Source organism: Oryzias melastigma, linkage group LG7 (assembly GCF_002922805.2).
Source record: "Oryzias melastigma strain HK-1 linkage group LG7, ASM292280v2, whole genome shotgun sequence".
Lineage (NCBI taxonomy): Eukaryota > Metazoa > Chordata > Actinopteri > Beloniformes > Adrianichthyidae > Oryzias > Oryzias melastigma.
Genome location: NC_050518.1, coordinates 19,247,717 through 19,273,405, shown reverse-complemented (window position 1 = coordinate 19,273,405; position 25,689 = coordinate 19,247,717). Strand labels below are relative to the sequence as shown.

General features: G+C 39.9%; 1 protein-coding gene and 1 long non-coding RNA gene across 4 annotated transcripts in view; one reads left to right on the top strand and one right to left on the bottom strand.

Moving 5' to 3' along the window:
- magi3a (membrane associated guanylate kinase, WW and PDZ domain containing 3a) overlaps positions 1 to 25,689 on the top strand; it is a 158,201-nt gene that overhangs the window by 70,691 nt on the left and 61,821 nt on the right. For all 3 annotated transcript variants that reach the window (XM_024292752.2, XM_024292751.2, XM_024292753.2), the window contains one exon: positions 22,290 to 22,406. In XM_024292752.2, coding sequence (XP_024148520.1) covers positions 22,290 to 22,406 — 117 coding nt within the window. The remainder of the gene's footprint in view (positions 1 to 22,289; positions 22,407 to 25,689) is intronic.
- LOC112159003 overlaps positions 1 to 25,689 on the bottom strand; it is a 118,265-nt gene that overhangs the window by 60,745 nt on the left and 31,831 nt on the right. The gene's annotated exons all lie outside the window — the stretch shown is intronic.

Here is a 25,689-nt window from a genome sequence, read left to right as displayed (position 1 = left end):
GAACAACATTGAAATTAGAGTAAAGTAGTTGGGTTTAAAATGACGATGAAGTCGGCTGTATCGGTAACCTGCTCTCTAAAGATAGATTGAATTTTAGTTTTCCAGCTGGAGAAGAAAACAAAGTAGAAAGAGTACGGATTGGGAGATTTTTTTTTGTGAAATAGAGCGTTGCTGGAGTTTTATTTCAGAATAATTGCATTTTCAAGTGTTTTATCCTATGTTTATTTTTTCATGCATTTTGGTCTCAGTTTTTGATTTCCAATACACAGTGTTCAAGTGAATTTACGCAATAAAGAAAAATGTGAATTTTTATCTCCCCATTCATTGTGTTGAATTCATGTCGATGCTTTCAAGGTGAAGAGGTGACGAACCTCGTTTAGACAGATCAGAAATTCCAATATTCATATTATTTTTGGACTTCACAGAGACTTTAAGAGCTTGTCGTATTTTATTTCTGCAACTTCCCTGCCAGCTTTTACAGAATTAAAGTTTACCAAAGATAGGAGGGTGAGGAAATTGGAACAAATTCAGTATGAAAATGGAGTCCTCTGTTGTTTCCTTTTCCAAGGTTCACGGCTTCATTAAAATCTCTTTATTTTCTAAATGAGAGTCTACTTGTGGTTTTCCTTCCATTACAAAAGAAAGGTTGCATTTAACTTCATCTTTTTGATTTGATTAAATGACAGAACCTCTTTCAGTTTTTTTTTTTTTGATTTCTCCACTTCTTCACTGCAGGAGATATGAAATAATGGTACTGCCACCGGGAAAAAAAAAAAAATCAAAGAAAAGAGACTGGAAAAAAACATCAGTTATTGACTGTATACAGACTGTGAAACTCAATATTTCCCTTCTTTGTTTGGCTTATTTTGAACTTTTTACAGATACTGCTTTTTTCCCCTTTTTTAAACAAAAATAGCTCAAAAATTGAATAACAATCTACCACTATTATGAACTCCCCTGGTTGTTTTGCTCGAATTTCTTTTTCCATCTTCTTTTTTTGTTGTTTATTACCACAAATGAGGAAAAAGCTTTTTCGAAAAACTGGTTACCAAAATAAAAGCATCTAAGTAAAGTTGACATTTTTTTTTTACAAAAAAAGGAGAAAAAGTGCAGCAATTAAAATTGTTCATAATTTTGAATATTTGTTGTCAATATTTACCAAAGAAAATACATTTTAAAGATATTTGTTTTGATCAAGTTATTTATCTTCTGTTTAAACTAATATTTATATAAAAAATGTAACCTTTCTTCCATTTTTCTTTCTATTTTTGTGGCACTTCTTTGATTCTTTAGGCATCTGTGTCATACGCCTTTTTTGTCCATTTTTATCTTAAACGCATTTTATATATACAAATTTGAAACAATCTGTAGTCAGCCTTATTTTGCATCAGTTCTGCTAGAAACACATCCCTCCTTCTCTCACCTCATTTCCCTTTTACGTTATGTTAACCAGGGCAGCTATCAGGGGGTGCAAGAGTGGAACAGATGCCGTTGTGCGTGTATCTGTAGATAAGCTAATCACCAGCACCACCTGGGTGCGTTGATTGCCATTAATCTGCTATTGTAATTGAAAAAGATGGTCTGCCCTGCAGCTTCTCGCCGTCTCTCTAACAGTCTGCCTGTGACAGCTTCCTGAGAAGAGAGCGATGCCGCTTCAGACCCCGAGGTGCACAGCCAATATGCACGTGATAAAATGCACAACACAAAATGCCCTAGTCACAATTGTCTTTACAGCCTGTGGGCAAAAAACCTGTTCGAGGTACACAGGTGGTCATAAAATTTGAAATATCATAGATTTCCTATTATAAAAATAATACATTTTAAGATCAATCTGTGATTTGGTAGAGTGAAAATGTTCATGCGCTTTTTTCCCACAAGCATGCTGCAGATGACAGGTTGTAGTGTTTACAACATGTAAGGGTGAGAAAAAAGGAAGTAGGTGAGACTCAAATCCTGAACTAGGAGCCTGTTAATACATTTGATGTGATAAGTGTATGCTCCTTGGATGTGGCCTGACTTTTAGAAATGAGTAAATTGGACTGTTGTCTATGTGGGCAGCCGTAACACAGACACATCACCTGCACAACCAGTGCGTACAGCATTTGTGCTTGGTCAGTAAGGAGCCAGTAATCGTACATCACTAACGACTAGAGTGATCAGTAAGGATATTGTACAACAGCATCACCTGTGCGTTTGACTTATATTAGTCTTACAAATATTTTACAATACACTTGCCACACGTACGACAATAGTGCGTTCTATTTTCATGATGTGCCTTGAGGTGGCCAAATGAGCCGCAAAGGAACTGTAAGACACACCTGTGCTCCTCTTAACCCTCTCTGGTAAAAATCGATTCGACGATATATCACAATATTTTGTTTGGCAATACTTGTATGAATTTAAAATGCTGACAAGACTATATTTGATTACTTATTTATTGACGTCCTTCAGCGTCCCAATCCGAATACTTCCCCACCCCTACATTTAACCCTCTCCAGACAGAGAGTCATGGAAAAATAGTGTCTCATATTTCGCTTGATGATGTCACCAATAGTCACCGGTCAGCTAGCGTTAGTGCGGAGCTTCCAGCGCTTGAATATACATTACAACAGCTGTTTTATAACTTCAAAAAGGTCATGCTACAACAAAAAAAATCATTATTACATTTAAATGTAAACTTCAGTGCTTCAGAGTGCACCCACATGAAGAAATGCGCTTCAGCGCGATGCGGTTTACCCTCACGACAGAGGGCTGTGTATCCCTCCACTTTGAGGGGGATATCTTAATAAAAATATTTTAGACACCATTTGACCACAACAATTGAGTGGTACGAATAAGGGAAGAATTCGGATTGGGCCTTACTTTTGTTTTCCACCTAAACCCCCGACCGCTAGTGAGCAGCACACTGAGCCTCTTTGAGCTGCTCTACACTGTGACCAAAACAACAACAAGATCTCGCGAGAACCAACTTGTGTTAAATGTCCAGTCTGCCTCGTGGTCTTTGTTGTTATCAGACATGTGCTACTTAGTTTTTACTTGGGGAAAAAGGGAAAAATTGTTCTGGTAGAGTCTTGGGATATATCGCGATATGAATTGTATCATGAGACACATGTTGGGATACGTATTATATCGCCCAACGCCAATACACAATACACTCTTAGGGCTGAATTAAGTTTTAGTAACAGAAAAAAATGATATTTGGGGAAAATCATCATATGGGGTAGCAATATGTAGTCAGCACTTAGCTGTTGCAAATCTGCCTCGATAGAGTTAAGATCCATTGCCCCTGACTACAACCCTACAAAGAACCAAAAACTCACAGCACTTTTAGGGGACAACTCCCCAATACAAAGCTGTGGCTTCCATTTCCTCCATCCTGTGGAATGGACCAAATACTATTACTAATACTATTTAGCATTAAACCTTACTCAGATGCGACAAGTTTCTTATTTCTGCTCATGCAGACCTGCTGAAGCATTTTGCAAGCAATTCTTGTTGTCCACAACCCTTGAGCAACACCAACAGACTGATCGCATCCTGCCGTCAGCTCTTTGCTCCCTTCGCCTGCTGATAATCCTGTCCGGAAAGTGGATTAACATGTTTGGATTATTTCCCCACATTTGACTCTGACAGTCAATTAAAATCTCAGTCAAACTTTTTTTCTTTTTGATGTGTGAGGATGGACGCTATAAAAGAGCCTTTGTGGGTTTTTTTGTGGTAACTTCAGAATTTTTGCTGACCTGAAGATTCCTACTTTTACTCGAATTATTAATTTGTGAAAAATGCACATTTCTGTGTTTGCAGTAATGTGAGCAAACAAAGGGAAGCCAAGTGGAACATCCTCATGGGCGTTGTGTAACTAATAAAAAAATGGACTAACTTAAACAATCCACCAAACTGGCATTTCACAGCAGTTAGGAAAATAATACTCAACAAAAGGTTTTTGTTAAAATCTGATGCGAGTTTTTAAAATATATATATATATCCGTGATAAGGATGAGTAGAGTGGATTTGAGGCTGTCATTCACAGCCATTCTCCCAGCATCCAACCGGTTTTTACAGCTCTTGACACAGACGCAAGGCTGTTTAGTCTCACAAAGAAACATACTTGAAGAGCTGGCACAGCTTTTACTTGTCAAAGGAGTGTGTGAAGTGTGTGGGGAGAGCACAAAAGAGGCGGGCAACACTTGTCTCCAAATTTTATTGCAGCACACCTGCAGCTGAGGCTCCGTTGCAGATAGACACAGAGGTACACCTGCTACCTGTGGAGCCATTTAAAAAAAAGCCTTTCGCATTTTTAGATTCCACACGTGTCTTTCATTTCATTCCCACAGTTTTAACTTCATAATTTTTTTCTTTAATTTCCTTTTCAATCTCAAGGTTGTTAGGATTTCTGCTGGGTTTGTATCCTTTTTAAAGTACATTAATTTTAATAAGATTGAACTAAAAACTGAGCATTTTTTAATAGCTTTAACCCTATGAAGACCCACTCTAATGAAAATCATGTTTTTAACATGTTTTTGTAGCATATTTCTCATAACGGAGGGCATACAAATATATAAAAAATAAGATTAAAACTGCATTTCTGAGTATCTCTTTATTGAAATCATGATGGATCAGGAGCAGACAAAAGCCTGCAGTTTGAAAAAGCTCAGGTTTGTGACGCAGTGACTGACACGGGTGGGCCAAACTCTCCCTGCTCCGCTCCAATTCTAAATCCTTCACTTACAGACAAATGGATCCATTAACGTCTTTGTTTTTCACGTCTGAGCTGCCATCTGGCTCAAAACAGTTACAGCTGGATAGCTCTTATTTTGCTCTGTTTTTTTTCTTTTTGCTACCATATTGTTAGCTTGGGGTTGTGAGGTAAGGTTCCTTTTTCACCATCTGGCCCACCAACGATTCAGAGGAGAATTTCTGATGAACTTCTGCTGCACTGTAGAAAATGTCTTCACATTGTGACATCACAAAGTGGGAAACAGCCCCTTCCAATCCACAAAAAAGAGGGTATGCTCACACTATTACATCACAAAGTGGGGAAGAGCCCCTTCCAGGAAGAATCTGCACTGGACCACCCCTGGCTAATGCACACACCCACTTTATCCAGGGAGCTAGCGGTGATCATTTTGTATGCACAACATGCACATTTATCTTTAGAAAAGCTTAAATGTTTGTTTACATGGGCGAAACGCAGACATGCTGAAGAGGCCGGTTCTAGGATGACGTCGTGATAGGGCATTCACAAGGTGCGAAAGGCGGTGCCTCGGAGATTGAGTCGTCTTGCCCCTGGTAGGAAAATGAGCTTGCGAAAATAGTTTTTTTTTTAAATAAAAAAATTGAATGACAAGCTTCTTTTTTTTTTCAGTGTCCCTGAGTAACTATTATTGTGCTGAAATTCAGAATCTGTTCTAAATTAAAATTCAGATAGCATCTCCTCTCTACAGTTTTGAAGGTTTTTTTTGCTACATATTCTTGTTGTGAATTATTTCTGAATGTTGCTCTTTTTTTAAGTAAAAGTTTTTTTTGTTTTTTTTATAAATATATGTGTACTTAAAATAATTCCTTATCATTTTTATTTTATCTAAACCCCTAGGCCATCAGGCCATGCTCAAAACAACTATTCCCACACCATGATACTGCCACTGCCATACTTCACCTTGAGGATATTAGTTTAATTTAATTTAGCTTTATAATTAGCAACACTTCTCAAATATGCTTTTATTAGTGCTTGAGTTAATTTCATTCATTATTTTTTTAGTAACAGTTTTTATTTAGGTTTACTTATCTGAAACCCAGTTTTGTTGCAGTGTCGGGCTCAAATACATTTTACAGAGAGGCCGTTTAATTTCTATTGTTCAGCTTTGAAAGACTTTCAAGTGTACCTTTTTGTCTTTGTGATTAATGCCACGGCCCTTGTCTTGGAGTATAACTGTTTGTCCAGGCTGGGTCCAGACTTTAATTATGTACCTAATAGGACTTCTAAAGGCTCATTTATTTTTCATTTACGTGCGTAAATACATCAACCTGTTTAAACGTTTTTCCAGTCTCGACCTTCATAGCTCTTAGTGTTTTGTGTGCGTGGCTCCATTTATTCTGTTGGCCATCCATCAGAGGGTCCGAGAAAAATCAATCCCACACAAACCTTCAACTCATCTTTGTTTAATTTTATGTCTCTAATCCTCCCAATTGTTCAACCATATTTTTATATTCAACCAACATCTAAGATTTCTTTGAATAATGTATTGCTATATTGTCTATCAATTTAAAACATTTTCCATACTCACATTTTTTCTTCTAGCAAAACATCTGCCAGTAAGGACAGTCATCCCATGGTTAATGATAGTATTGCACTTTTAAATTGTGTGTTCAGTGCTGTGACTGTTATGCTAAGTAAATACTGGACATCCTCGTTCAAGAACGTGCTGAGTGTGGGTTCTTGAAGGCACTTTTGGCATTCACACTGGACTGTTGCTACCTGATACTTGTGCATGTACCTGAGGTTTGAAGAGGAAATGTCAAAGCGGTTTACATCTTTTAAATCTCGCTCCTGGTTTTTTTTCATAGCTGTTCTTAAATATGGCTGACTTGATGTCATACAATTCAGGCCGGGCACGACAAATACATTTCTTCTCCATGGTCACTTTTCAAATCAAAAGGCATTTCCGGGAATTAAAAAGTCAATGGCCGTTAGTCACTACCAAACCCAAGTCTCCGATTGGTCAAAGTTCAACTGGTTTAACTTCAAAGCGCATTTTTGTCTGTAGAGCTCAAATACATCCTTAAAAACTTGTGTAGCGACACGTATACAGTAGAGTTTTGAACACGGAAGCCCAAAACGGGCATTCACATAGACTTTTCTCTGGAAGTGGTCATTTGAATGTGCGTTGCAGAGGCCGGTGTGAAGGCAGCATCAGTGAAATGATAAAGACCACTATCTGTGTTACTTTCTCTGAAAGAATGCAGGTGCATTGTTGTGCGAAGTGTGCCAGTCTTTGATGCTTTTCTTAACATGGTTGTCATCACTTTGTAAAATTACACTCAAGAGGGGGTGAGATCTTTGATGAAAAATTTTATCTGGGATATTGAGAGTACTGTGATCTGACATCGCTCTTTTGGTCATTTTGCAGTTTATGCAAGTAGAAACATATTTATTCCCTAAATTACACCCTTTTAGAGGAACTGCAGAATTCATAGCTTCTCCTTACAAGACGGTCACCTTTGAATGATTAAAGTTCACATTAATAGAAAAGAAATCAATTTTAATGATTACTTTTTAGGATTCAAATAATAATTAGGGCTGGATATTCCCAAAAATTTCCAGAATCGATTCAGTTCACCAGAGCTGAGATTGGATTCTGATTTTTTTATTTTTTATTCTTTTGATCATCTTAATTTTATTCCATTCAATTCGGTTTTGAGTTTACAGGGTTTACTCATTTAGACACATTTGTAAAGGAATACCTATGTTTTGAAGATATTCATTATAATCTGACACAGTTCATATACTGTAAAATGTATTAGTGAAAGTAAAATAAGATTGTTAATACCATGCATTACATGGAGTCTCAAATGGAGAAGTTCCAACAAATTTTCTGCCTCTCCTGGAGGGTGCTTTAGTTTGGCCACTAGGTGGCGATCGCGTAATAGCATTAGAGAAGTTCATTTAGTCAGCAATGTATATTTAGGTCGACTGAAAGGTAGCATTAGCCGTCCTATGGGAAATCCCATTATATGTCAGTATCAAGCTAGCGGACATTAGCATTATGTGTTAGATCGATCTCTACTTTTATGGATCGATTATTGATCTATTGAGCTTAAATCGATTGATTGCTTTTATCAACCCAACCCTAATAATAATACATATCCCACCAAAGAATAGAGAAAAATGTGAATGATGTTACAAGAACATAACCAAGATGCTCCATTTGTAACCTCATTTAAAACAATTCAAATAACCTTGCACTGTATTATCTCTAGCCTGTTTAACCCTTTAACAATGAAGATGTTGCTGGCAATGGCTAAATGACACACGCTCTTTGACAAACCATTACTCTTGGGTCATTTTTACAATCAACGTGAATCAGCTGATTTCCTTCCGTCATTTGCGTGTGCACTTCACCAAATTTAAAAGTGTTACAGATCAGCGCAAGGCTGCTTTTCTGCACTTCAGAATCTGCTAGAAGTAGATTAATTGCCTAAACAGTTGAAGAGTTATAGTAGTCGAAAGAATGTCAACACTTGGGCTCCGGTGTTAAAACATTAAAACAGGCCTCCGTCTTCTGTCAAATTGTCAAAATTTTGACAATTTATTACCAATTTATGACAGCTCTAAAATGTTATTTGTATTTGAGCTCTAATGTATTATCTTTAAAGTGCAGTGGGTTTTTTCAGTTGGCAGTTAGGTGGGCCCAAATGAGCTTCAAAATGTATTTTGTTCTACTCCAAGTTTCAATAATATCTGCGAATGACAGTGGTTGACATCAGAGATGATCTTTCCTGTTATACATGTCCATGATTTAAAGTCATTTAATAACAAAAAGAAAGTATTTTGTGTTCGGAAACCATGCGAAGGACATCCAAAGTGCTCACAGACGTGGCTCAGTTGAGGTTTGAAGCTTTCATTCTGTGAGGGGACTCCGTTAAGCACTGTGCCAAGGACACAGGAGCCCAAATAATTACTGAGTCATTGGGTATCAGTCAATATGTTTGCAATCGAGGATGATAATGTCCTTAACCTTTTATTGACATTTAAATTTGGCTCTGAAAATACAGTTTTGTACGCTCGTGGAATCGTCAAAGCACGGTGGCTTTAGGGTTGTGTTTATACTGCTGCACTAAATGAGTTTACTTTTAAGCTTTTTTTTGGCTTTCTCAAAGATCTGACTCACCACTTCAGACAGTGTTTTGGTCATTATTGAAACCACCCCACTGTCTTTGAAGTTTGTGACCCATCCTGTGCCACCGCCATTGTTATGGAGAGCAAATCAAAGTGAGTCAGACGTCACACATGGAAAGGCTTATGCCTCACAACCCCAAACCCCTGTGCACAGCCTCGGCAAGCTGTCTGACATCATAGCGTTGCTACAGACCTGTGTGTTTTTAGGGAAACAACTCACCTCTATTTAATCACTTCTGACTGGAAGAGAGTCCATGAGCAGAACAGTTATGTTACTCATAGGGTTCCCTTCCTTGGTGACACATTCACAATGAGCATTCCTGAAATGTTAAAGATACTAATAAATTGGTTTGGGCTGTGGTCCTGGATCGTTTTGACTTTTGACCTATCAGATCTTTTTTTTTTCTTAAAGGATACAGCTGCAAACTATTTTTAAATATATATTCAAAGGATTTTTCAAATTCCTCTTCTGTTTGACTAAAAAATACACAAGATGTATTACTTATGTAGAACAAAGTGTCCTATTGTCACAGACAGACAGCTGGATCCAAGGGCAGCAGGTTTATTTGGGACAACAGGCGTGAAGCACAGCTAAAAGTGCACAAAGCTGAATCGGGGTCAGGCAGGCAGGGGTCAAACACGAGCACGAGGGCATCAGAGAACCACCAGAGTGGTCAGGGTCCAGGTGGGGGTCAGGGCAGGCAGCAGACGAAGCAGGGTCAGATGAAGCAGAAGATCAGGTCAGGTTGAGAATGCTCAGTAATGCAGGTGGAGTTGCACAAACAAGACTTTGCACTGAGAAGAGCTCAATGCTCAGACTAAATACTGCTGTGACTGATTACTGATGGGAACCAGCTGTGGGGCTCCTGGGAGTGACAGCAGGGGCTGATGGGAAGTGAAGTGGGGAGACCCAGCAAGTGCTAGAACTCTGAAGATAGTTCCCACTGAAGGCCAGAAATTTGAATCCACCTCTCTGTGTTGGGCTGGCGATCCGTCTTTCCCTGCCTTCCCTCAACAGTAGCTGGCATAGGCTTCACCAACCCCATGACCCCAAAAGGGATAGCGACCATTTGGAAAATGGAGGATGGAAACCAACTTTGAGTTGTAGTTAAAAAATTAAAAATAAAAAAAGATTTTACAGACATCCTGGACAAGCCCCACACATCACTTATTGTACATTTACTTTTAGTTATTTGGCACATTATTTTAATCACATTTCATACTACTTGAAAGAAAGAAATACTCACTAAAGACATTCAGAAATAATGGGAAGAGAAAACCAGCTGGAGTTGAACATTCATCTATAGTCAGCAGCTGTTAGGAGCATTTTGGTTTCTTCATATTTGCTTTGTGTCATCTGGCTGCTAAATCTTTTCATCTCCTGTGAGTGATTGATGCCTCTACCCTTTCCTCCTTGGGTCTCTACCAAGATTATGAAGCAAACCCTTCTGTGTATTTTCAAAGAGGTCCCAACAAATGTTTGTGGATGGACCTCGTCGTACACATAACTTACTGCATGCGCGCATGTAAGGCGTTTTCTTTCTTCACCAAATACACAACCACACACTTCCGTAGGAGGACTGCAAGTTAGACTCAGTGTAAAAAAAAAAACAAAAAAAAAAAACTAAAATGCTGCTTGATGACTCACTTAAGGATGAGTGAATGTCCTGTTGTGATGCCAGAAACTTCAGCTTGTTATGATAGTGTGCTAGAAATGGTGGATAAGTCATTAGAAAGACCTGGAATGACTTTCTTGATCGTAGTTCCAGTTTTTGTTGACTACAGCCGAAAAGCATCAATGAACACATGAATATCATAGGTGACCAATGAGAAAACTTTATCTGGTTGGACCTATTTTCTCTAAAATCCCATGAAGTAATGAGTGTCTGTCTCTTCCCTGGGAGCTTGTGGCTTCATGATTATGGTAAGAAGTTGTCTTTTGCAAAGGCAGTGTGACGGGTTAGGCAATGGATTGTCCTAAACCCATAAATGCCCCCACATGGACATAAAGTCACCCACCTAAGCACTAGAGGAGACAACTGTTATTATAAACAGTATTTATGTCTATGTTTAGCAATTTAGTATACCTTATAACAAAACTGAAATGGTTTGATCAAGTTTAGGGAACACAAAAACAGTTTTAAAGTTTGGATCTTAATTTAATAGGCATCATCAAGATATGCCTTAACCAGTAAGTCCAATCTAAGGGGACCGAACAAACAGTAACTTTAGCCCCAGTGTTGACAATCTTTGGATTATCGTAACTCTTCAACTGATTACACAATTGACGGAATTACGGGTTATGGATTCTGAAGCAGTGAATGAAATGCCTTGGATTGATATGCAATACTTTACCTTGTTTAGTGCTTACGCAATAAATCTGCTGATTATGTCACAAAGATAAGCAGGTTTGCGATGTTATGCAACACTTTAGGTGAGTAATAATGTTGCATTATACATTGTTAAAGAGTTAAAGAGTTACAGTACGTCAGAGTGTTTAGGCATCGCCAACGACATCTACGATGTTAAAGAAGTAAAAGATTTGCTGCCATCTTCTTGACACCAGATACTACAGCAAACTCCTTGTCGATGGTAAAGGGGGAACTAGAGGCAAGCCTGGATAATCTCTCTCCTTCAGCCTTCAGTTTTGAATTGGCTCTGCTGCAATCCCCTAAACAAAATCCAAATCTTGGTGGGAAAAAAAAAAAAAAAAAAAGAAAACAGGCCTTCATATTTAGATGCTTTTTCAAGATGAAGAATTGCTACAATTAGGTGGATAATCAATTAACCAGCTCCACGATTCAGCACTAATTTATGCAAATAAAGTCTTCTTGTGAACTCGTGTCAGCAAGATGCCATCTGCAGATGTGTGGGAGTCTGGAATCGACCCTGCCTCAGGGTCAGCCAGGCAACAAAGGCATAAGCAGTATGCAATCAGCAGCTATGGCATCTTAGCTGTGCGGAACACCTTGTGCTCAGGCGCGTTGTTGTGTGACATCTTGCTTGCACAATCAGAGGAGCTGATACAATCAGGCATTCACTTGGATCCGCCGTCATCCATGCCCATGCAGCACTCATGTCACGTTTCAGCCCGTACCCATCTACAACACAACCGCAACATTAAAGTTTCATATTCTTACACAGAACTTTCACTCACAACTGTCTTCAAACCTCAAAGACCCTTTTTTTGGTGCGGTGAAATCATAATTGGTGAGTGTGAGGCAGAGAAAGAGACGAGATGAAAAAAAAAATGGAGAAGCTTTTTGTGTCCCTTGGGTTTCACGCTAATGCATCAGGCAGCATATTGTCACAGACAATCCCAGTTATTGAGGCTATGCTTTGCTTGCGCTGTAAAAACAGAAGCCTGTCGAGTTGCTTTGGATACGACAGTATTTCTTTTGTAATCTGGCAATTACCCTACTTTGTAGGGGTGTAACGATCAAGTGACTTAATCGATGGATCAATTAAATTATATCCCTACAATCCAACCCGATTGATCTGTCTGAGTCAAGTTGTTAAAAAATTGACCTTTATTGTTATATAATAGAGGTTTAATGAATCATTTTTACAACAATTTGATTCATGTCCTAATTTGTGGCTGACGATATGATAAATAGTTGATATTGGTTCATTTTTAGCAATCAGCACTGACCTAAAATGCATCCAATACATCAAAAATTCAACCAGTGTGATACTGGTTCTGAATATCCATCCATCCATCCATCTATGTTCTTCCACTCATCCGGGACGGGGTCGCGGGGGCATAGTCTAATCAAAGATGCCCAGACCTCCCTCTCCCCGGTCACTTCCTCCAGCTCCTCTGAGGGGACCCCGAGGCGTTCCCAGGACAGCCGAAAGGCATAGTCTCTCCAGCATATCCTGGGTCTTCCTGGGGCCACGCCCAGTGGGACATGCCTAGAACACCTCTCCAGGAAGGTGTCCAGCAGGCATCCGGAGCAAATGCCCAAGCCACCTCAACTGGCTCCTCTAAATGCGGAGGATAAGCAGATCTACACTGAGCTCTCTCCAGGTGACCAAGCTTCTCTCCGGAGGAAGTTTATTTCAGCTGCTTGTAATCGGGATCTCGTTTTTCAGTCATAACCCAGAGCTCATGACCATAGCTGAGTACTGGAACGAAAACTGACCGGTAAATTGAGAGCTTTGCTTGCTCTTTTCCCCACAACAAACCTGTATAACGACTGAATAATGGCAGACGCCGCTCCAATCCACCTGTCAATCTCACACTCTCATCTTCCCTCACTCGTGAACAAGACCTTAAGATATTTAAACTCCTCCACCTGAGGCAGGAGCACTCCACCTACCGAGAGAGGACAAACTACCTTTCTCCGGTTCTGAACAGTGCATGGGAAATTGTCCAGATTCCTTGTATTTCTTGGAAGATAATCAAGTGTCAATTATAATTCATTAATTAATTATTAATGCCTACAAACAGACACGTTAACAAGAATTATTGGCAAATCCATCAGAGATCGATTTAGTTGGGCCGTAGAAAAAGAAATCGATTCGATTAATCGTTTCACCCCATCATATATTTGTTTCAAAATTGAACTATTATGGAATATTAATCGTATAAAAAACCCAAAATTACTATATTAATCCTTGTTAATATGAATCGTTGCATCCCTACTACTTCTCTCCTATTGGATTAGACATTGAGTTTCTAGCTTTTTTATTCTGTCCGCACCTCTCACCTGATAACATTCAGTGCTTTATCGTGCTTCGTTTGGACCCTTCCGTGTTCTATCTGTGCGTGTGATCCCTGCCCCCCTCTCACAACTCGCTAATTGGTCTTCCTTTATGTTTTGTCTTCCGTTGTCTCTGATCCAAAGATCAGAGTGAAACCATTTGTCTCCCTCTTCATGCGCTGCGGTGTAAAAGCGGCTCTCCATCATGGAGATGAGGAGAAAAAGATTACGCTTCTCTTTGATGTGTACTTTTTCATTCAGCCCCTTTGGAATATATCATTTGTGAGGGGACCACACGTGTTTGCTCACGTGCGATCCGAGCGTAGTGCGTATGTGTATGTGGCTGGGTTTTTTGTGTGTGTGTAGACAGAAGCAGGTTACAAACCTAAAAGACACCAAGCGGGAGCTGACTTTCAGCGATTCCGAGTACTTAGGCGATAGTTTCTCTGCTCTCCACAGAAGATCAACCACGTGAACAACAAGGCTGTGGAGGACGATGCTCGACGTGTGCACTGGATGACACACAAAGGCGTTCAGTCCTCATCCCCCCTGTTCTCTGCTTCATCATTTAAAAAAAAAAAAAAAATCTCCAGTCACTTTATCTTATCTGTATTCCTCACATGGGGATTAACCTCTCCTTTAGAAGTTTGGAGCTATGCATTTTAGAGTGAACTCCAGCTTCTGAGACAGAGCAGCCCAGAGATGAAAGAGAAACAGACTGCTGGGGAACGGTGCAGAATTTACAGACGCCTTGTTATATTTGCCCCTGTAGTTCTCCTGACGGTCATAGCTCCGTTAGAGGGTCGAAAACCCTGCCGGTTTAGATTGCTTGATTAAGTCGTTCTACGCAGTGCCGTCATTTTTCTCTCAATCTTTGCAACCAAGCAGTTTTGGTGCAGAAGCGATGCTTCATTGATGTCTTTGTTTATTTTAAGAAGCTTTTGCTTTGATGGAGGAAAATAGATTTAGAAAGGCATGCGACAAAACTTTATTGTTAAAAACTGCCATAGCTATGCAGATTGTCGTGCATAAACTTAGACAAACAGATGAAACGCTTTTGTTGAAGTTTATCGCTCCACTTTTCACTTTCCACTTGGCTTCAGACACAGTTTAAGTAAAAAAAAAAATCTTAAGGGAAAAAAAAAAATCAGGCAACCATCTATGTATCATAACTAATTTAAAAGATTTGTACATATTTTATTAGACATTTAGTTCAGTGACTGAGTTAGCGTTTGGGAGTACACATTTTCTGAGATGGACTGTCGTGTTACTGAAAGTAACAGCAAGGGCACGAACCCCCACAGTGCTGGCCTCAACCTCAACCAGAGAGAGCCAATTGGCCATTTCTTCCCAGAATCCCCAACGGCAAGCAGCAGGCATTCCCAAAGTCATCAGAAGTCTACCTAATCCCAGCTGTGCCAGAGAAAACAGCAGTGTGGTTCCAGTGAAAGGAGACTAGGGCCTATAAGAATACAAAACCTGAACAAACAAACAAACAAAAAAAACCTTTTACGGTTCAATCCTGTGTATAATCACCTAAAACCAGCTCTATTCTAAATTAAAGACTGGCCGTTGCTTCAGAGCTCAATCCCTATCGGACAGGGTCACCGTTAAGTGTCTGATAAACACCCCAGACAGTAATCCTCCACGATTTAACAATATTAAGCCTGTTTACATGGATCCTAGTTATCCGATTATAATCTGTTTACTTGACTAATCTGGTTTATAATAATCTGGTTTTTGTATGGTCCGCACCAGAGTTCATTTCTTCAGTATTTACTATGTTGCCGACCAAAAAGAAGACACTTGTCTGCCTGAGAAACAAATTGATTTCTATTTGCAAATGAATCCTGGTGCAGTTCACTTCAGTGTGAATGATCCTGGATTTTTCCCAGAACGAGCAGAACTAAGCAACAACGTAAACTCTGCCTCTGTTGAGAAAATTGGAAAAAAAAGTGTAATTCACAAAGAGTGGGAAAAAACGAGTTTAATGTAAAGTATCAGTAGGATATTTCCTTTTCCCCTTCTTAAATAGAGCTTGTTTTTGGAGTTTTTTAATCCCAGATTAGTATTAGTACCAGTACCAGTAAACCAGAGATGGCTTCTGGACTTTAAGACCCATACCAATAAAAATTGTGTTTTTAACATATTCTTGTGGCATTTTTCTGATGATGGAGGACATATATTAAGAACAAAATAAACTTTTTTTTTTTTTATTCAACTCAATGTGACTCAAGAGGAGACAAAAAAAATGCAATTTGAAAATGATCCTATTTACTATATAAAAAGTACACTGATAAAAACACAAGCTCCCTGCTCCAAGCTCTAAGCAAAGGAGAGGGGAAGGGGGGTTGGGGTTGCTCCGCACCAACGGTCCCACCTACAACTCAAAGGCAAATTTCTAATAAATAACTGTCTCTTTGCAGAAACTATGTCCTAGGAAACAGCATTTTTTTTTTGGCCAAAAACGTCATAATCATAATTAAAAGACCTCTGGGAATGAATTTGCAATACACAAAGAGATGATTAGAATGAGTCTTTGATTTGAGTTGCACTCTAGTCTTACAGCCAGGGACCTAAGACTTTAAGTTTTGACTTTTAAACAATTGTACTTTGTTATGGCTATTCATTGTACCATAGTGACCTTTACTGACAACAGAAAAGTATTTGAACTTTGAGTTGTGACTTGACCTTCCAAGACTCAAATGTGGCTGGGACTACGAACAAGTAACTTGTAGGCACCTCTAGTACAAGCTAAAGCCTATAGGAAGTCATGGAAGCAAATGCTGGGCAGACGGCAGGTCCGTCAGCCAGTTTTATTGACACACAGAGGACAGTTTGTGGAGGACGACCGCTGGGTGACTCTGCCGGCTCTTTTTCCTGGATATTCCAAAATGTACTCATCCGTTCAGCTGTTTATCTAATGTGATCCAATGAACAGGATTAGAAAGGACAGGTTCAAGGTCTCGCCTCTCTTTCTGTCTTTGGGAAAATGCTCTCTTCTGTCACGTTCTGCCAGTCATTTCCTGTGAAAACAGGGCATCTAATCTTTGTGTAGCAGTTTGACCAAACATCAAGCAGAGCTGATGTTTCTACAGAGTGAATATCTTTTGTTTGATGACCCTAAAAAGCACTAAATCAGTTTGATCTCAAACATGGGACCAAACTAATGGATAATTTGCATATATTCAGCAAACAATGGCAACCCGTAACTGAGAAGACATTCTTACTGAGGACATTTTTCTACAAATGCTTAGTGATTTTAGACATTATCCATGTCAGTTTCAAAGTGTGCAAATGACTAGGTCATTGCCGGCAAATATCCCATACCACGGAGCGTTCAGACATTGTGCAGGGAGACCATTTGTTACAATTATGTGCCTCAGCGTTTGGCCAAATGTGTGGGGAAAATGCTGCTGTGGTAATGGCATCACAAGATCAAACCAGTCTAACACATCGTCCGCTTTTCAATTGCTAAAACTATTTTTCTATGTCAATATTTAGGGTATAGAAAAAGAGAGCTTTTTTTTGACCTGGTCATTAATAGTTTTCTAGCTGCAATGGTCCACGTGTGCAGACTGACCTTATGTTATGACAAGAACCAGTAATTGGATTTCAGGATGGGTGTATCTAACCTGAAGGGCAGCAATGTTTCTGGGGACATAGATTTTTACATTTTACTTTTTCTTTTTTTTTCCTATCCTGAAGCATGCATCCTTCACTAATTAATCTCGTGGGCTCTGGAGCCACTAATTGACTTCCCGCAAAGCCCCTTCTTGGCGCCCAATTACAGTTCATAGTGGCCACTCGACGCAAGCAGGAAAATGGTCAAAACGCTCCATTTTTTTCAGTTTAGAAGATTCAGACTCAAGTTTGAAACATGTTGCTGCTCGGCGTGACTCGTGCTGTTAAGTCCTGCCAAAACTGCGCATTTAACTTGACTTTCTGCCTCTTTAATCCAAAAGAAAATGAACTTTTTGCACCTGAGATACTGATAATCTGTCGATTCTCTGTCTGCCAGTCATATACAATCCTGCAGGACAATCTGTTGCCCTGAGTTGCCAAATGAACCTAACAAGGTGGTAATTAGCAGAGAAAGCGGGGGCGTTCTCGCTGTTTCTGGAGCTCCGCTGTCAGAGAACGCCTCATTAGGCATCCACAGACACCCCTGCTGGTGACATCTTTGTGCTACCTCTGATCTCCTCTGAGAAAGGCATTTTATCTATAAAAATGGATGGACCGTCACCGCCTGGTCGGTTCATTCGATGCAAAACATCTGTAGTGTTAGTTGGTTGTTTAGACAGTTGTTAAACTAACTATAAGCTAGTTTGTTGGGACTAAAGAATGAACAGGAGACGAAGATGGATGGTTTCACCCCAGAGGAGTGCACAGGTTTACTTGCTATTACATTTGTTGCGGGGGTGTTCAGTCATGGTTTGAGTTTTTAGCAATTGGATTAATGAGAAATAAAAAGCAATGTGTGGTCTTTATGTTCAACTTAGCAATTGTTTTTACATTGATTTAACTGAAATAAGAATAAGTGGATTATTTTTTTACGGCTACAATGACATTTTATTAAATGAATAATAGAATTATTAAAATCCTTTAATTTGACATCTTACAGAAAATCCCACAAAAGAGATTTTTAAAATTTTTATAGAAATTATTTATGGGATTTTAAGGAAAAAATATATTTAATAAATGTAAATTGCATCTCATTATAAAAAGATTAAGGTCCCACATTTTTTTTTAGTTAAAAACTGAGAAAATAACATGTTTTCTGAGTAGTTGTATCTTAAGTAAGAATATACGTTCAAATACACAACTTAACCTCTACTTGTCTGTTAGCCAAACACACAACTGAACCTCTATTAGCAAGCTAATGAAAGCGAAGCACACAACTGAGCCTCTACCAACCTGCAAATGTAAGCTGTGTTAGCACCCTGTGCTTTAATGCAATTGTTCTCATTCTGTCTTTTATTTGGATGTTAAGCAAGTAAAACTAGCTATTTTTCAATTGTATCTTCATTACTTTTCAATTAGAAAAATTATATTAGGATTGTATTGGTGAATGCTAGTTACTCATGAAGGCTAAGTAAATGTTTGTCCATTCGTTAATGTAAAAATGTATTCAAAAAAGCATCAGTCATTCTTAACCAATCGAACAATTATTTAGACTGTTTGAGGCGCAGAGAGTAACTGTTTCCAACTGCTAACACACACGGGAGAAACGACAGATTTTGAGTTTACACATCTTGCATTGTTGTTTACAGTAAAGGCTTTCCCAACCTGTTTCATTTCACATTCAATCTTTTCACGCCTTCTATTTGCATGAAACCCGCAACAGCGCGTGGGCTCAGCTTCTATTTGCCATCACTAACGCTGAAGTCGGAGCAGGTTGCCGTCACCGGCAGATGCACGCGTCCCCTGAAAGCAAAGGTGTGCGATACGAGGGGAAAACAAAGCTCGAATGGCTTAAGGCGAAAGGAAGACAGATGGGCGAGCCTGGAAAGGCTGAAAGCAAGTTAGAGAGTGATCTCCAGCACAGGTGTGAGGAGCCCTGTGGCGATCTGCTGTAGGTGATGCATCTCCACAGAGGGGGAGCCACAGTCACACCGTCAGGAATGGAGCTGCATTGAAATGATGAAAGGGCAGCAGAGGGGAGGCGCGGTGGGCTTCCACATGCATCACCTCCGCTCCCCGGACCCTGCATGTACTCCCAGTTTGGTTTTATTAGTTCTCCAACTGTAGCCCCCCCTCCCATCACCCAATGAATCTCCCAGTATGAGTGAGCGCACCTAACAGCCAGATGACTCGCAACAAAGCCTTTCATTGTGCCCTGCGGGCTTTTTACTACTGTCTGGTCGTCCGGCGATGCACTGCCCTCTCCCCCCGCCTACTCTGGAGGTTCGATTTAGCGCGCTAACGCAACCTGACAGGCGGGCCACAAAGACTACACTGTCAGGCGCAGCAGAGTGGGACTTTGGGGAGGTGATCTGCATGTGTTTGTGTGTACACGAGAGCGGGTACAAGAAAGAGATTGATTTTGTTGCACCAGTGGGGTATCCACTATTAGTTTCTGGAGTCCTGTGGGAACAATTACGACGCCCCCCCTCTTTCGTTACCCATACTGAAACCAGCTTATCTCTCCAGGCAGTGTGTGAATAATCACTCTTTTAACATGAAACAGGCCTGTGCCGGTGGGAGGCCATAAGATGTATATTCTTGCATCGGAATTTGGGCTTTTTCGTGTCTGGTAGCTTTTGGGAACACGGACCACAGGCTTGTGGCAGTGCAAGTTGATGCATAGCCAGACCCAGCTTTTGTTTCCTTGACCCAAATTCCTCACATTTGTTGCGCTAATTAAAACTCCATGGAGTCGCACAATAGAGAGCCAATGCCTCATGTTACCGTAACCCTAAACATCTACCATGTCGCAGTTAGTTGATTTTTTTCAAGATCAGTTTGGCTAAGGATCTTAAAAACCCTTCAAATATGACTCCTTTCACCATGTGTTTTTTTTAGAGGTTTGGAGCCAACACCCTTCCACTAATTTCAATTTCTTTGGAATGTAGATGACCAAATGAACAAGACATTTTTAAATTTTCTATTTTCCTTTTGTTTTACTGCAGGAAGATGTCTTACTTTATTCCAGAAATGAAGGTCTAAAAAAAGTCACTTTGAATTCTTTCACCAGAAGATTCAGTTGTCCCCGCCTAAACATTTTTATAGCATTGAGAGTGAATCTTAATGCAGCCCAATGATGTTTCCCAAGGAAGTCGGAGCAAATCTGTTGTGATTTCTGAGCCTGCAGTAGAGATGTCTGTCAGAGTGAGTCACTCAGTTGAAGTTTGACGGAATACTAATAAGTGCATTTGTGTATGTACACCCGCTGCAGGTGGGTGATAGATCCACTTCACCCTAATGCAGTTCTCATTAGGAGTTTGTCAGTATTCAGTCCAGATGCCGTCTAGCTTTGATTTGTCAACACTCTTGATTTTTAAGAGCTCTCCTGGATCTTGATACTGATGTCAGGGACTCTTGAAGACACTAATACACACTTTTAGCACACTCTTTCTTTGTATGATAGACTTGCACCGTCTGGAAAGCAGGCAAGGAACATGGAATTGGATATTTGAGATGCAGACTCGTGGGGTTTGTCATCATAGTTAGGTTTGTGGGATGGTTTTGAATAGACGATGCTGGTACTGTAAGATAAGGCATTTTAAAGCGTAGGAAAGCTTCCCATACAATACATGTGCCACACTGCAGCAGATAATTGGGACATCTCTCTGTCTATCTGGGGACAACGGCGGATCTGAGGGGGCTTGCACAAAGTTGTTTGTTTCGCACCAGGAAATGGTGCCAATCACAGTTAGAGTGGATCGAGAAAATGTCTGAAAATATCTGGTTGGTAAACGTGACGCTCTAAGTAGGTGAGACGATTGGTAATATGGTCAATGGTGTGTACTTGTATCACATTTTCCACCTTGATACCCCCCCTGCCCATGTGTCAAAGTATTCTTGGGTAAGATACTGAATTCTAGATTGCTCCTGGTGGTTATAGATTGGCGCCAGTGTTTGGCAGCAGAGCCGCCATCAGTGTGTGAATGAGACTGGGACTGTAAAAAGCTTTGGGTCTTCTAAGAAGGTAGGAAAGTGCTATATTAAGTATATGCCATTTTCAGTCATTCAATTTCAATTTGCATCAATTAATTTCTCCATCATTGGATCAATTAGAGTTCTATCTATTATTTCCACACTGATGGTGGGTCTTCTGTGATACATACTGGCACTAACCTGTAAAAACCAGGAACAGTTCACTGTCTTGCTCAAGAACACTTCAACACAAGGACAGGCAAGGTGGTAACCAAACCTGCGATCCTCCAGTTAGAGGTTGACCACTCTACTCTACCTCTGCACCACACCTATTAAAACAGGATAATCAGAGGGCTAGCAGGACTAGTCAGCTTTCTTCTTCAAGGTTCTTTTTACTTAAAATCAAATTGTTTACTGCCCCCTAGTGAACAATTGTTAGAACTAGAGGATTTTTCCAGTGGCTATGCAAGCTTCAGTCTTTGGTTTGTTCTTGTGTGACAGCAAACTGAACCAATTAAAGGTGTGAAAGTGTTGTAGTCATGGAAGTGTCCAGGTGTGAAAGCTGCTTTAGTCTGTTTTGTTTAGCCAGGCAATTGCAAAGATCTTGCCCTGTTTGTGAAATAAACCCAAATATGAAAGCAGACCAACAGGTGACATAGGCGTCGTGCATTTCAAGTAAGGAACAAAATCAGATCCCAGTCTGAATTAGACAAAGCACTACAAGTCAGGTAATCATTAAAAATATCTTGCCGATAGACATTTTGCAGTGACAAAGACTGAAGCTGCTTGTTTGTAGGAGGTTTAGTTTGTCAGTGTTAAAGCAAAACAAACAAAAAATTTGAAATTTCTCAACATTTTCTGTCCCATCGAGCCGAGTCCATCAGACTGCCCCCCCCCCTTCCGTATTCAACCGGAGAACATCTGTGCATCACGGACACGTCCTTCAGCTGCGTTGCCAGCCCCAACATGCACTTCTGCACTCCGTAAATGTTTGATGTCCCTTGGTTAATCACAGTGTGTGTTTTGCAAATGAACTCGGCGAAGATGCTTTCCTGTGTGGCTGAACTCGCTCTCCTCTTTCCTTCCAGGTAAGGTGTTGAATACTAATTTGCAGCACTACCTCAGCCTGCAGTTCCAGAAGGGCTCCGTGGACCACAAACTGCAGCAGGTGATCAGGGACAACCTCTACCTACGCACCATTCCCTGTGAGTAGCCTCAACCTTCTCCTGCACCTTTCTAAAACTTGAATTAATGTTCATTAACTTCAAACTTGAAACGTTTTTTTTGTTAAATTGTGCCAAAAAAAATCTGCTTCTTCATTTCTGTAGTCCAGCTAATTTGCCTCTTCTGTAAATTCAGTTTGTCACCAAATGATTTATTTATCAGATCATTTGGTGGTGCAGCTAATTCAATCTTTTCTGACTGAGTCTTCACTGCAATACTTCAAGGCTGCAGATTTACATTCAGCTCTCTCCTTCATCTTTTTGAAATTCCAAAGAACAAGTTCATTTTTTTCTTACTTGCTTTGTTTCCTTGTTACACAAAACTTATCTCTTCATGATTTTGATGGGATTCATTTGTAGCTGCGACAGAACAAGATGGGACTAAACGACAGATCATTGAATGCCAGGAGAATCTGTAACTACAGATCTCTACTTGGAAAAATAAAAAAGAACATTTGAGCTTCATTTGTATGTCAGGAAATGGAAGAAACTGCATTAAGTATTAAGGAACAATTTCATTCTTGACCATTGGTATTGTATGAGGAGCTTTGTGTGGCACAGAAACTGGATTGTGTTATATGAAACACGTATGAGAGCTGTAAGGTGAGATGTGGAGGAAGCAGGTAGATGAACATCCAGAGAGATGGTTTGTTCTGGAAAAGAAAGGAATGAAGGTCATCTGCAGCATATGAGGGAGGTGTGACTGGGAGGGTGAAGAAGGTGGATTTTATGTACCTAAGGCCAACAGTTAGAGGAAAGGATAGTGTAAAAAAAAATATGAAGACACAAGTGCAGGCAGGTTGGAGTGGATGGAGGAAGGTTTTAGGTATGAAATGTGACAAAAGACTCAGCAGGAACGAAGGGAAAGGTGTAGGAGACTGTGGTGAGAGCAGCCATGTTGTTGGTTTATGGACAGTAGGGGATGGAGGTAGTAGAGATGAAGATGTTCTCTTTTGGAGTGACCAGGATGGATAGGATCAGGAATTAACCCTTCAGAGGAATAACTCCTGTTAGATGTTTTAGAGATAAACACAGGGATACAGATTGAGATGGTTGAGAGGAGGAACAAAGATTATGATGGTTAAAGGATGCTGAAACTACCAGGGAAAAATGACCAAATATGAAATTAGATTTATTCTGGATTTGATTTATAGATGGTTTCTGTTTGTGAAAATAATTCAGAGTAAAGGTTCACTGTAACATCCCTTTAAAGAAGGAGCTAAAGGAATAAAGCCTAGTTTCCACAGAGCGGTCCGGTCCGGGTTGATCTGGTATTTTGAGCTTTTCTATTGTAAAATGGACCCATTGAACAGTATCGACCCGTACTTCTTGAGGGCCCCCATCCGTTAAAGGTCCATAGAAAAATAGACTGAGATAGTTGAGGTGGAGCTGCTGTATCTACCTGTTGATTGGCACAAAGCGCTAATATAGCGCTAAGCTAGCACTACTTTACGGCGGTATTATTCTTAAAATCTTCTTTCAAGCAACATTAAATTCCTGTTGTAGATGATCTCTAAAAAGCAAAGCAAGAGAAATTGGATGTCTCCATTGTTGCTGTGCTTTTTTTAGTCGTCACACTACAATGATGCAATGACATGCTAGCGGTCTACACCACACATGTGCAGTGAAAACAAACCACTCAGTGGAAGTGAGGCTTAACAAGTGAAAATGCTTGCCAGAATTAACTGGTCCATTCCATACTACTCCTTATCAGACCGGACCAGACCACTCAGTGGAAACAAGACGTAAGATTCAAGTACATTTGGAGGATGCAAAACTCAAAAATGCCACCGTTCACAAATGTCTTCTGTACCCTTGTGCAGCATTCTAGGGGATGCCTATATGGACATTGTTGTTGCACTTCTTCATAGTGAGACCTTTCTGCTTTGCATTTGGTTGCCCTATGAGGTTACCATTGAGGCCAATGCCACAATGCTTTAGGAGCTGGATTTAAAAAGCAATAACAGGATACCAAATCAAAATTTACTCACAACATATAACATTCATTTTTCAAACATTTTCCTAAATAGTCATTTCCTTCATTTTTCCAGGCCATATATATGTATATATTTTTTTTTTTTCCCGATAGTTTTTGATTCTATTCTTGCCCTTCCCAGGTAGTCATTACTTTTACCAATTAAAGTTCATATTTTCTTTATTGTTCAACAGTAAGAAGTGTTTTTCATGATCTACTTAAATTGATTTTAAATGAAAATTTAGAAAAAAAGAATTGAACTGAATAGTAAATGAAATCATGAACTCTCTGCAGTGATTTCAGATTTTATTACCTAACATTGGACACGACTGGAAGAGTATGTCAATCACATCTTACTGCTCAAACTTCGTTGTCAGACTTTTTCTTCTTTAAAAACAGATGATCAAGGAACCACTATATTGCTGTTTTTTTAACAGTTGTCTCAAATATGCAACAAACCAAATTAGCTAGACAAAATTACCAAAATGTAGCATTTGCTTAAAAGCAAAAATATAAGTGACTACCTTTTCATAGCTGGCAATAAATTCAGGTGTTAAGGGGTTAATTTTTTAAAAATGAGGGCCCAACAGGAACAAATAGGCATCCATAGTAGGGCGGCAGTGGCTCAGGCGGTAGAGCGGGTCGGCCAATGATCGAAGGATAGGCGGTTCGATTCCGGCTCCTGCCAGCCAAGTGTTGTGGTGTCCTTGGGCAAGGCACTTAACCCTACTTGCCTCCAGTGTGGCTCCACTGGTGTGTGAATGTGTATGAATGTTCCGGTGATGGTCAGAGGGGCCGTTGCTGGCAGCCACGCCTCTGTCAGCCTGCCCCAGGGCAGCTGTGGCTACAGTAGTAGCTTACCATCACCAAGTATGAATGAGGTGTGAAAGAATAATGGATACAAAATGTAAGCACTTTGAGCGTCTGGAAAAGCACAGATAAATCCAATCCATTATTATTATTGTTATTATAGTTGTTGGTATGATTTTGTTGGAGAAATCAGCATTTTGATTGTAGCAGCCAGAGGTTAGCATCTTCATTTTTGATATTTAGCTTGATGTTCTTTGATGAACCGATAAAGTTACTGACTCATTAAATTAGTGGTGAGTATTAGTAGAAGGGACTGAATGGAGATCTCGTCACAAAAACACACAACATTGAGGATCTTAAACACTGTGCTGAATTGTACACACAAAGTCCACCACACAAGATGGCCCAGTACGATCCATAATCTCCTTGCGTTTTCCATCCTTCCTCAGCTGCTCAGAGCGTGTCCAACATCTGCCCTGC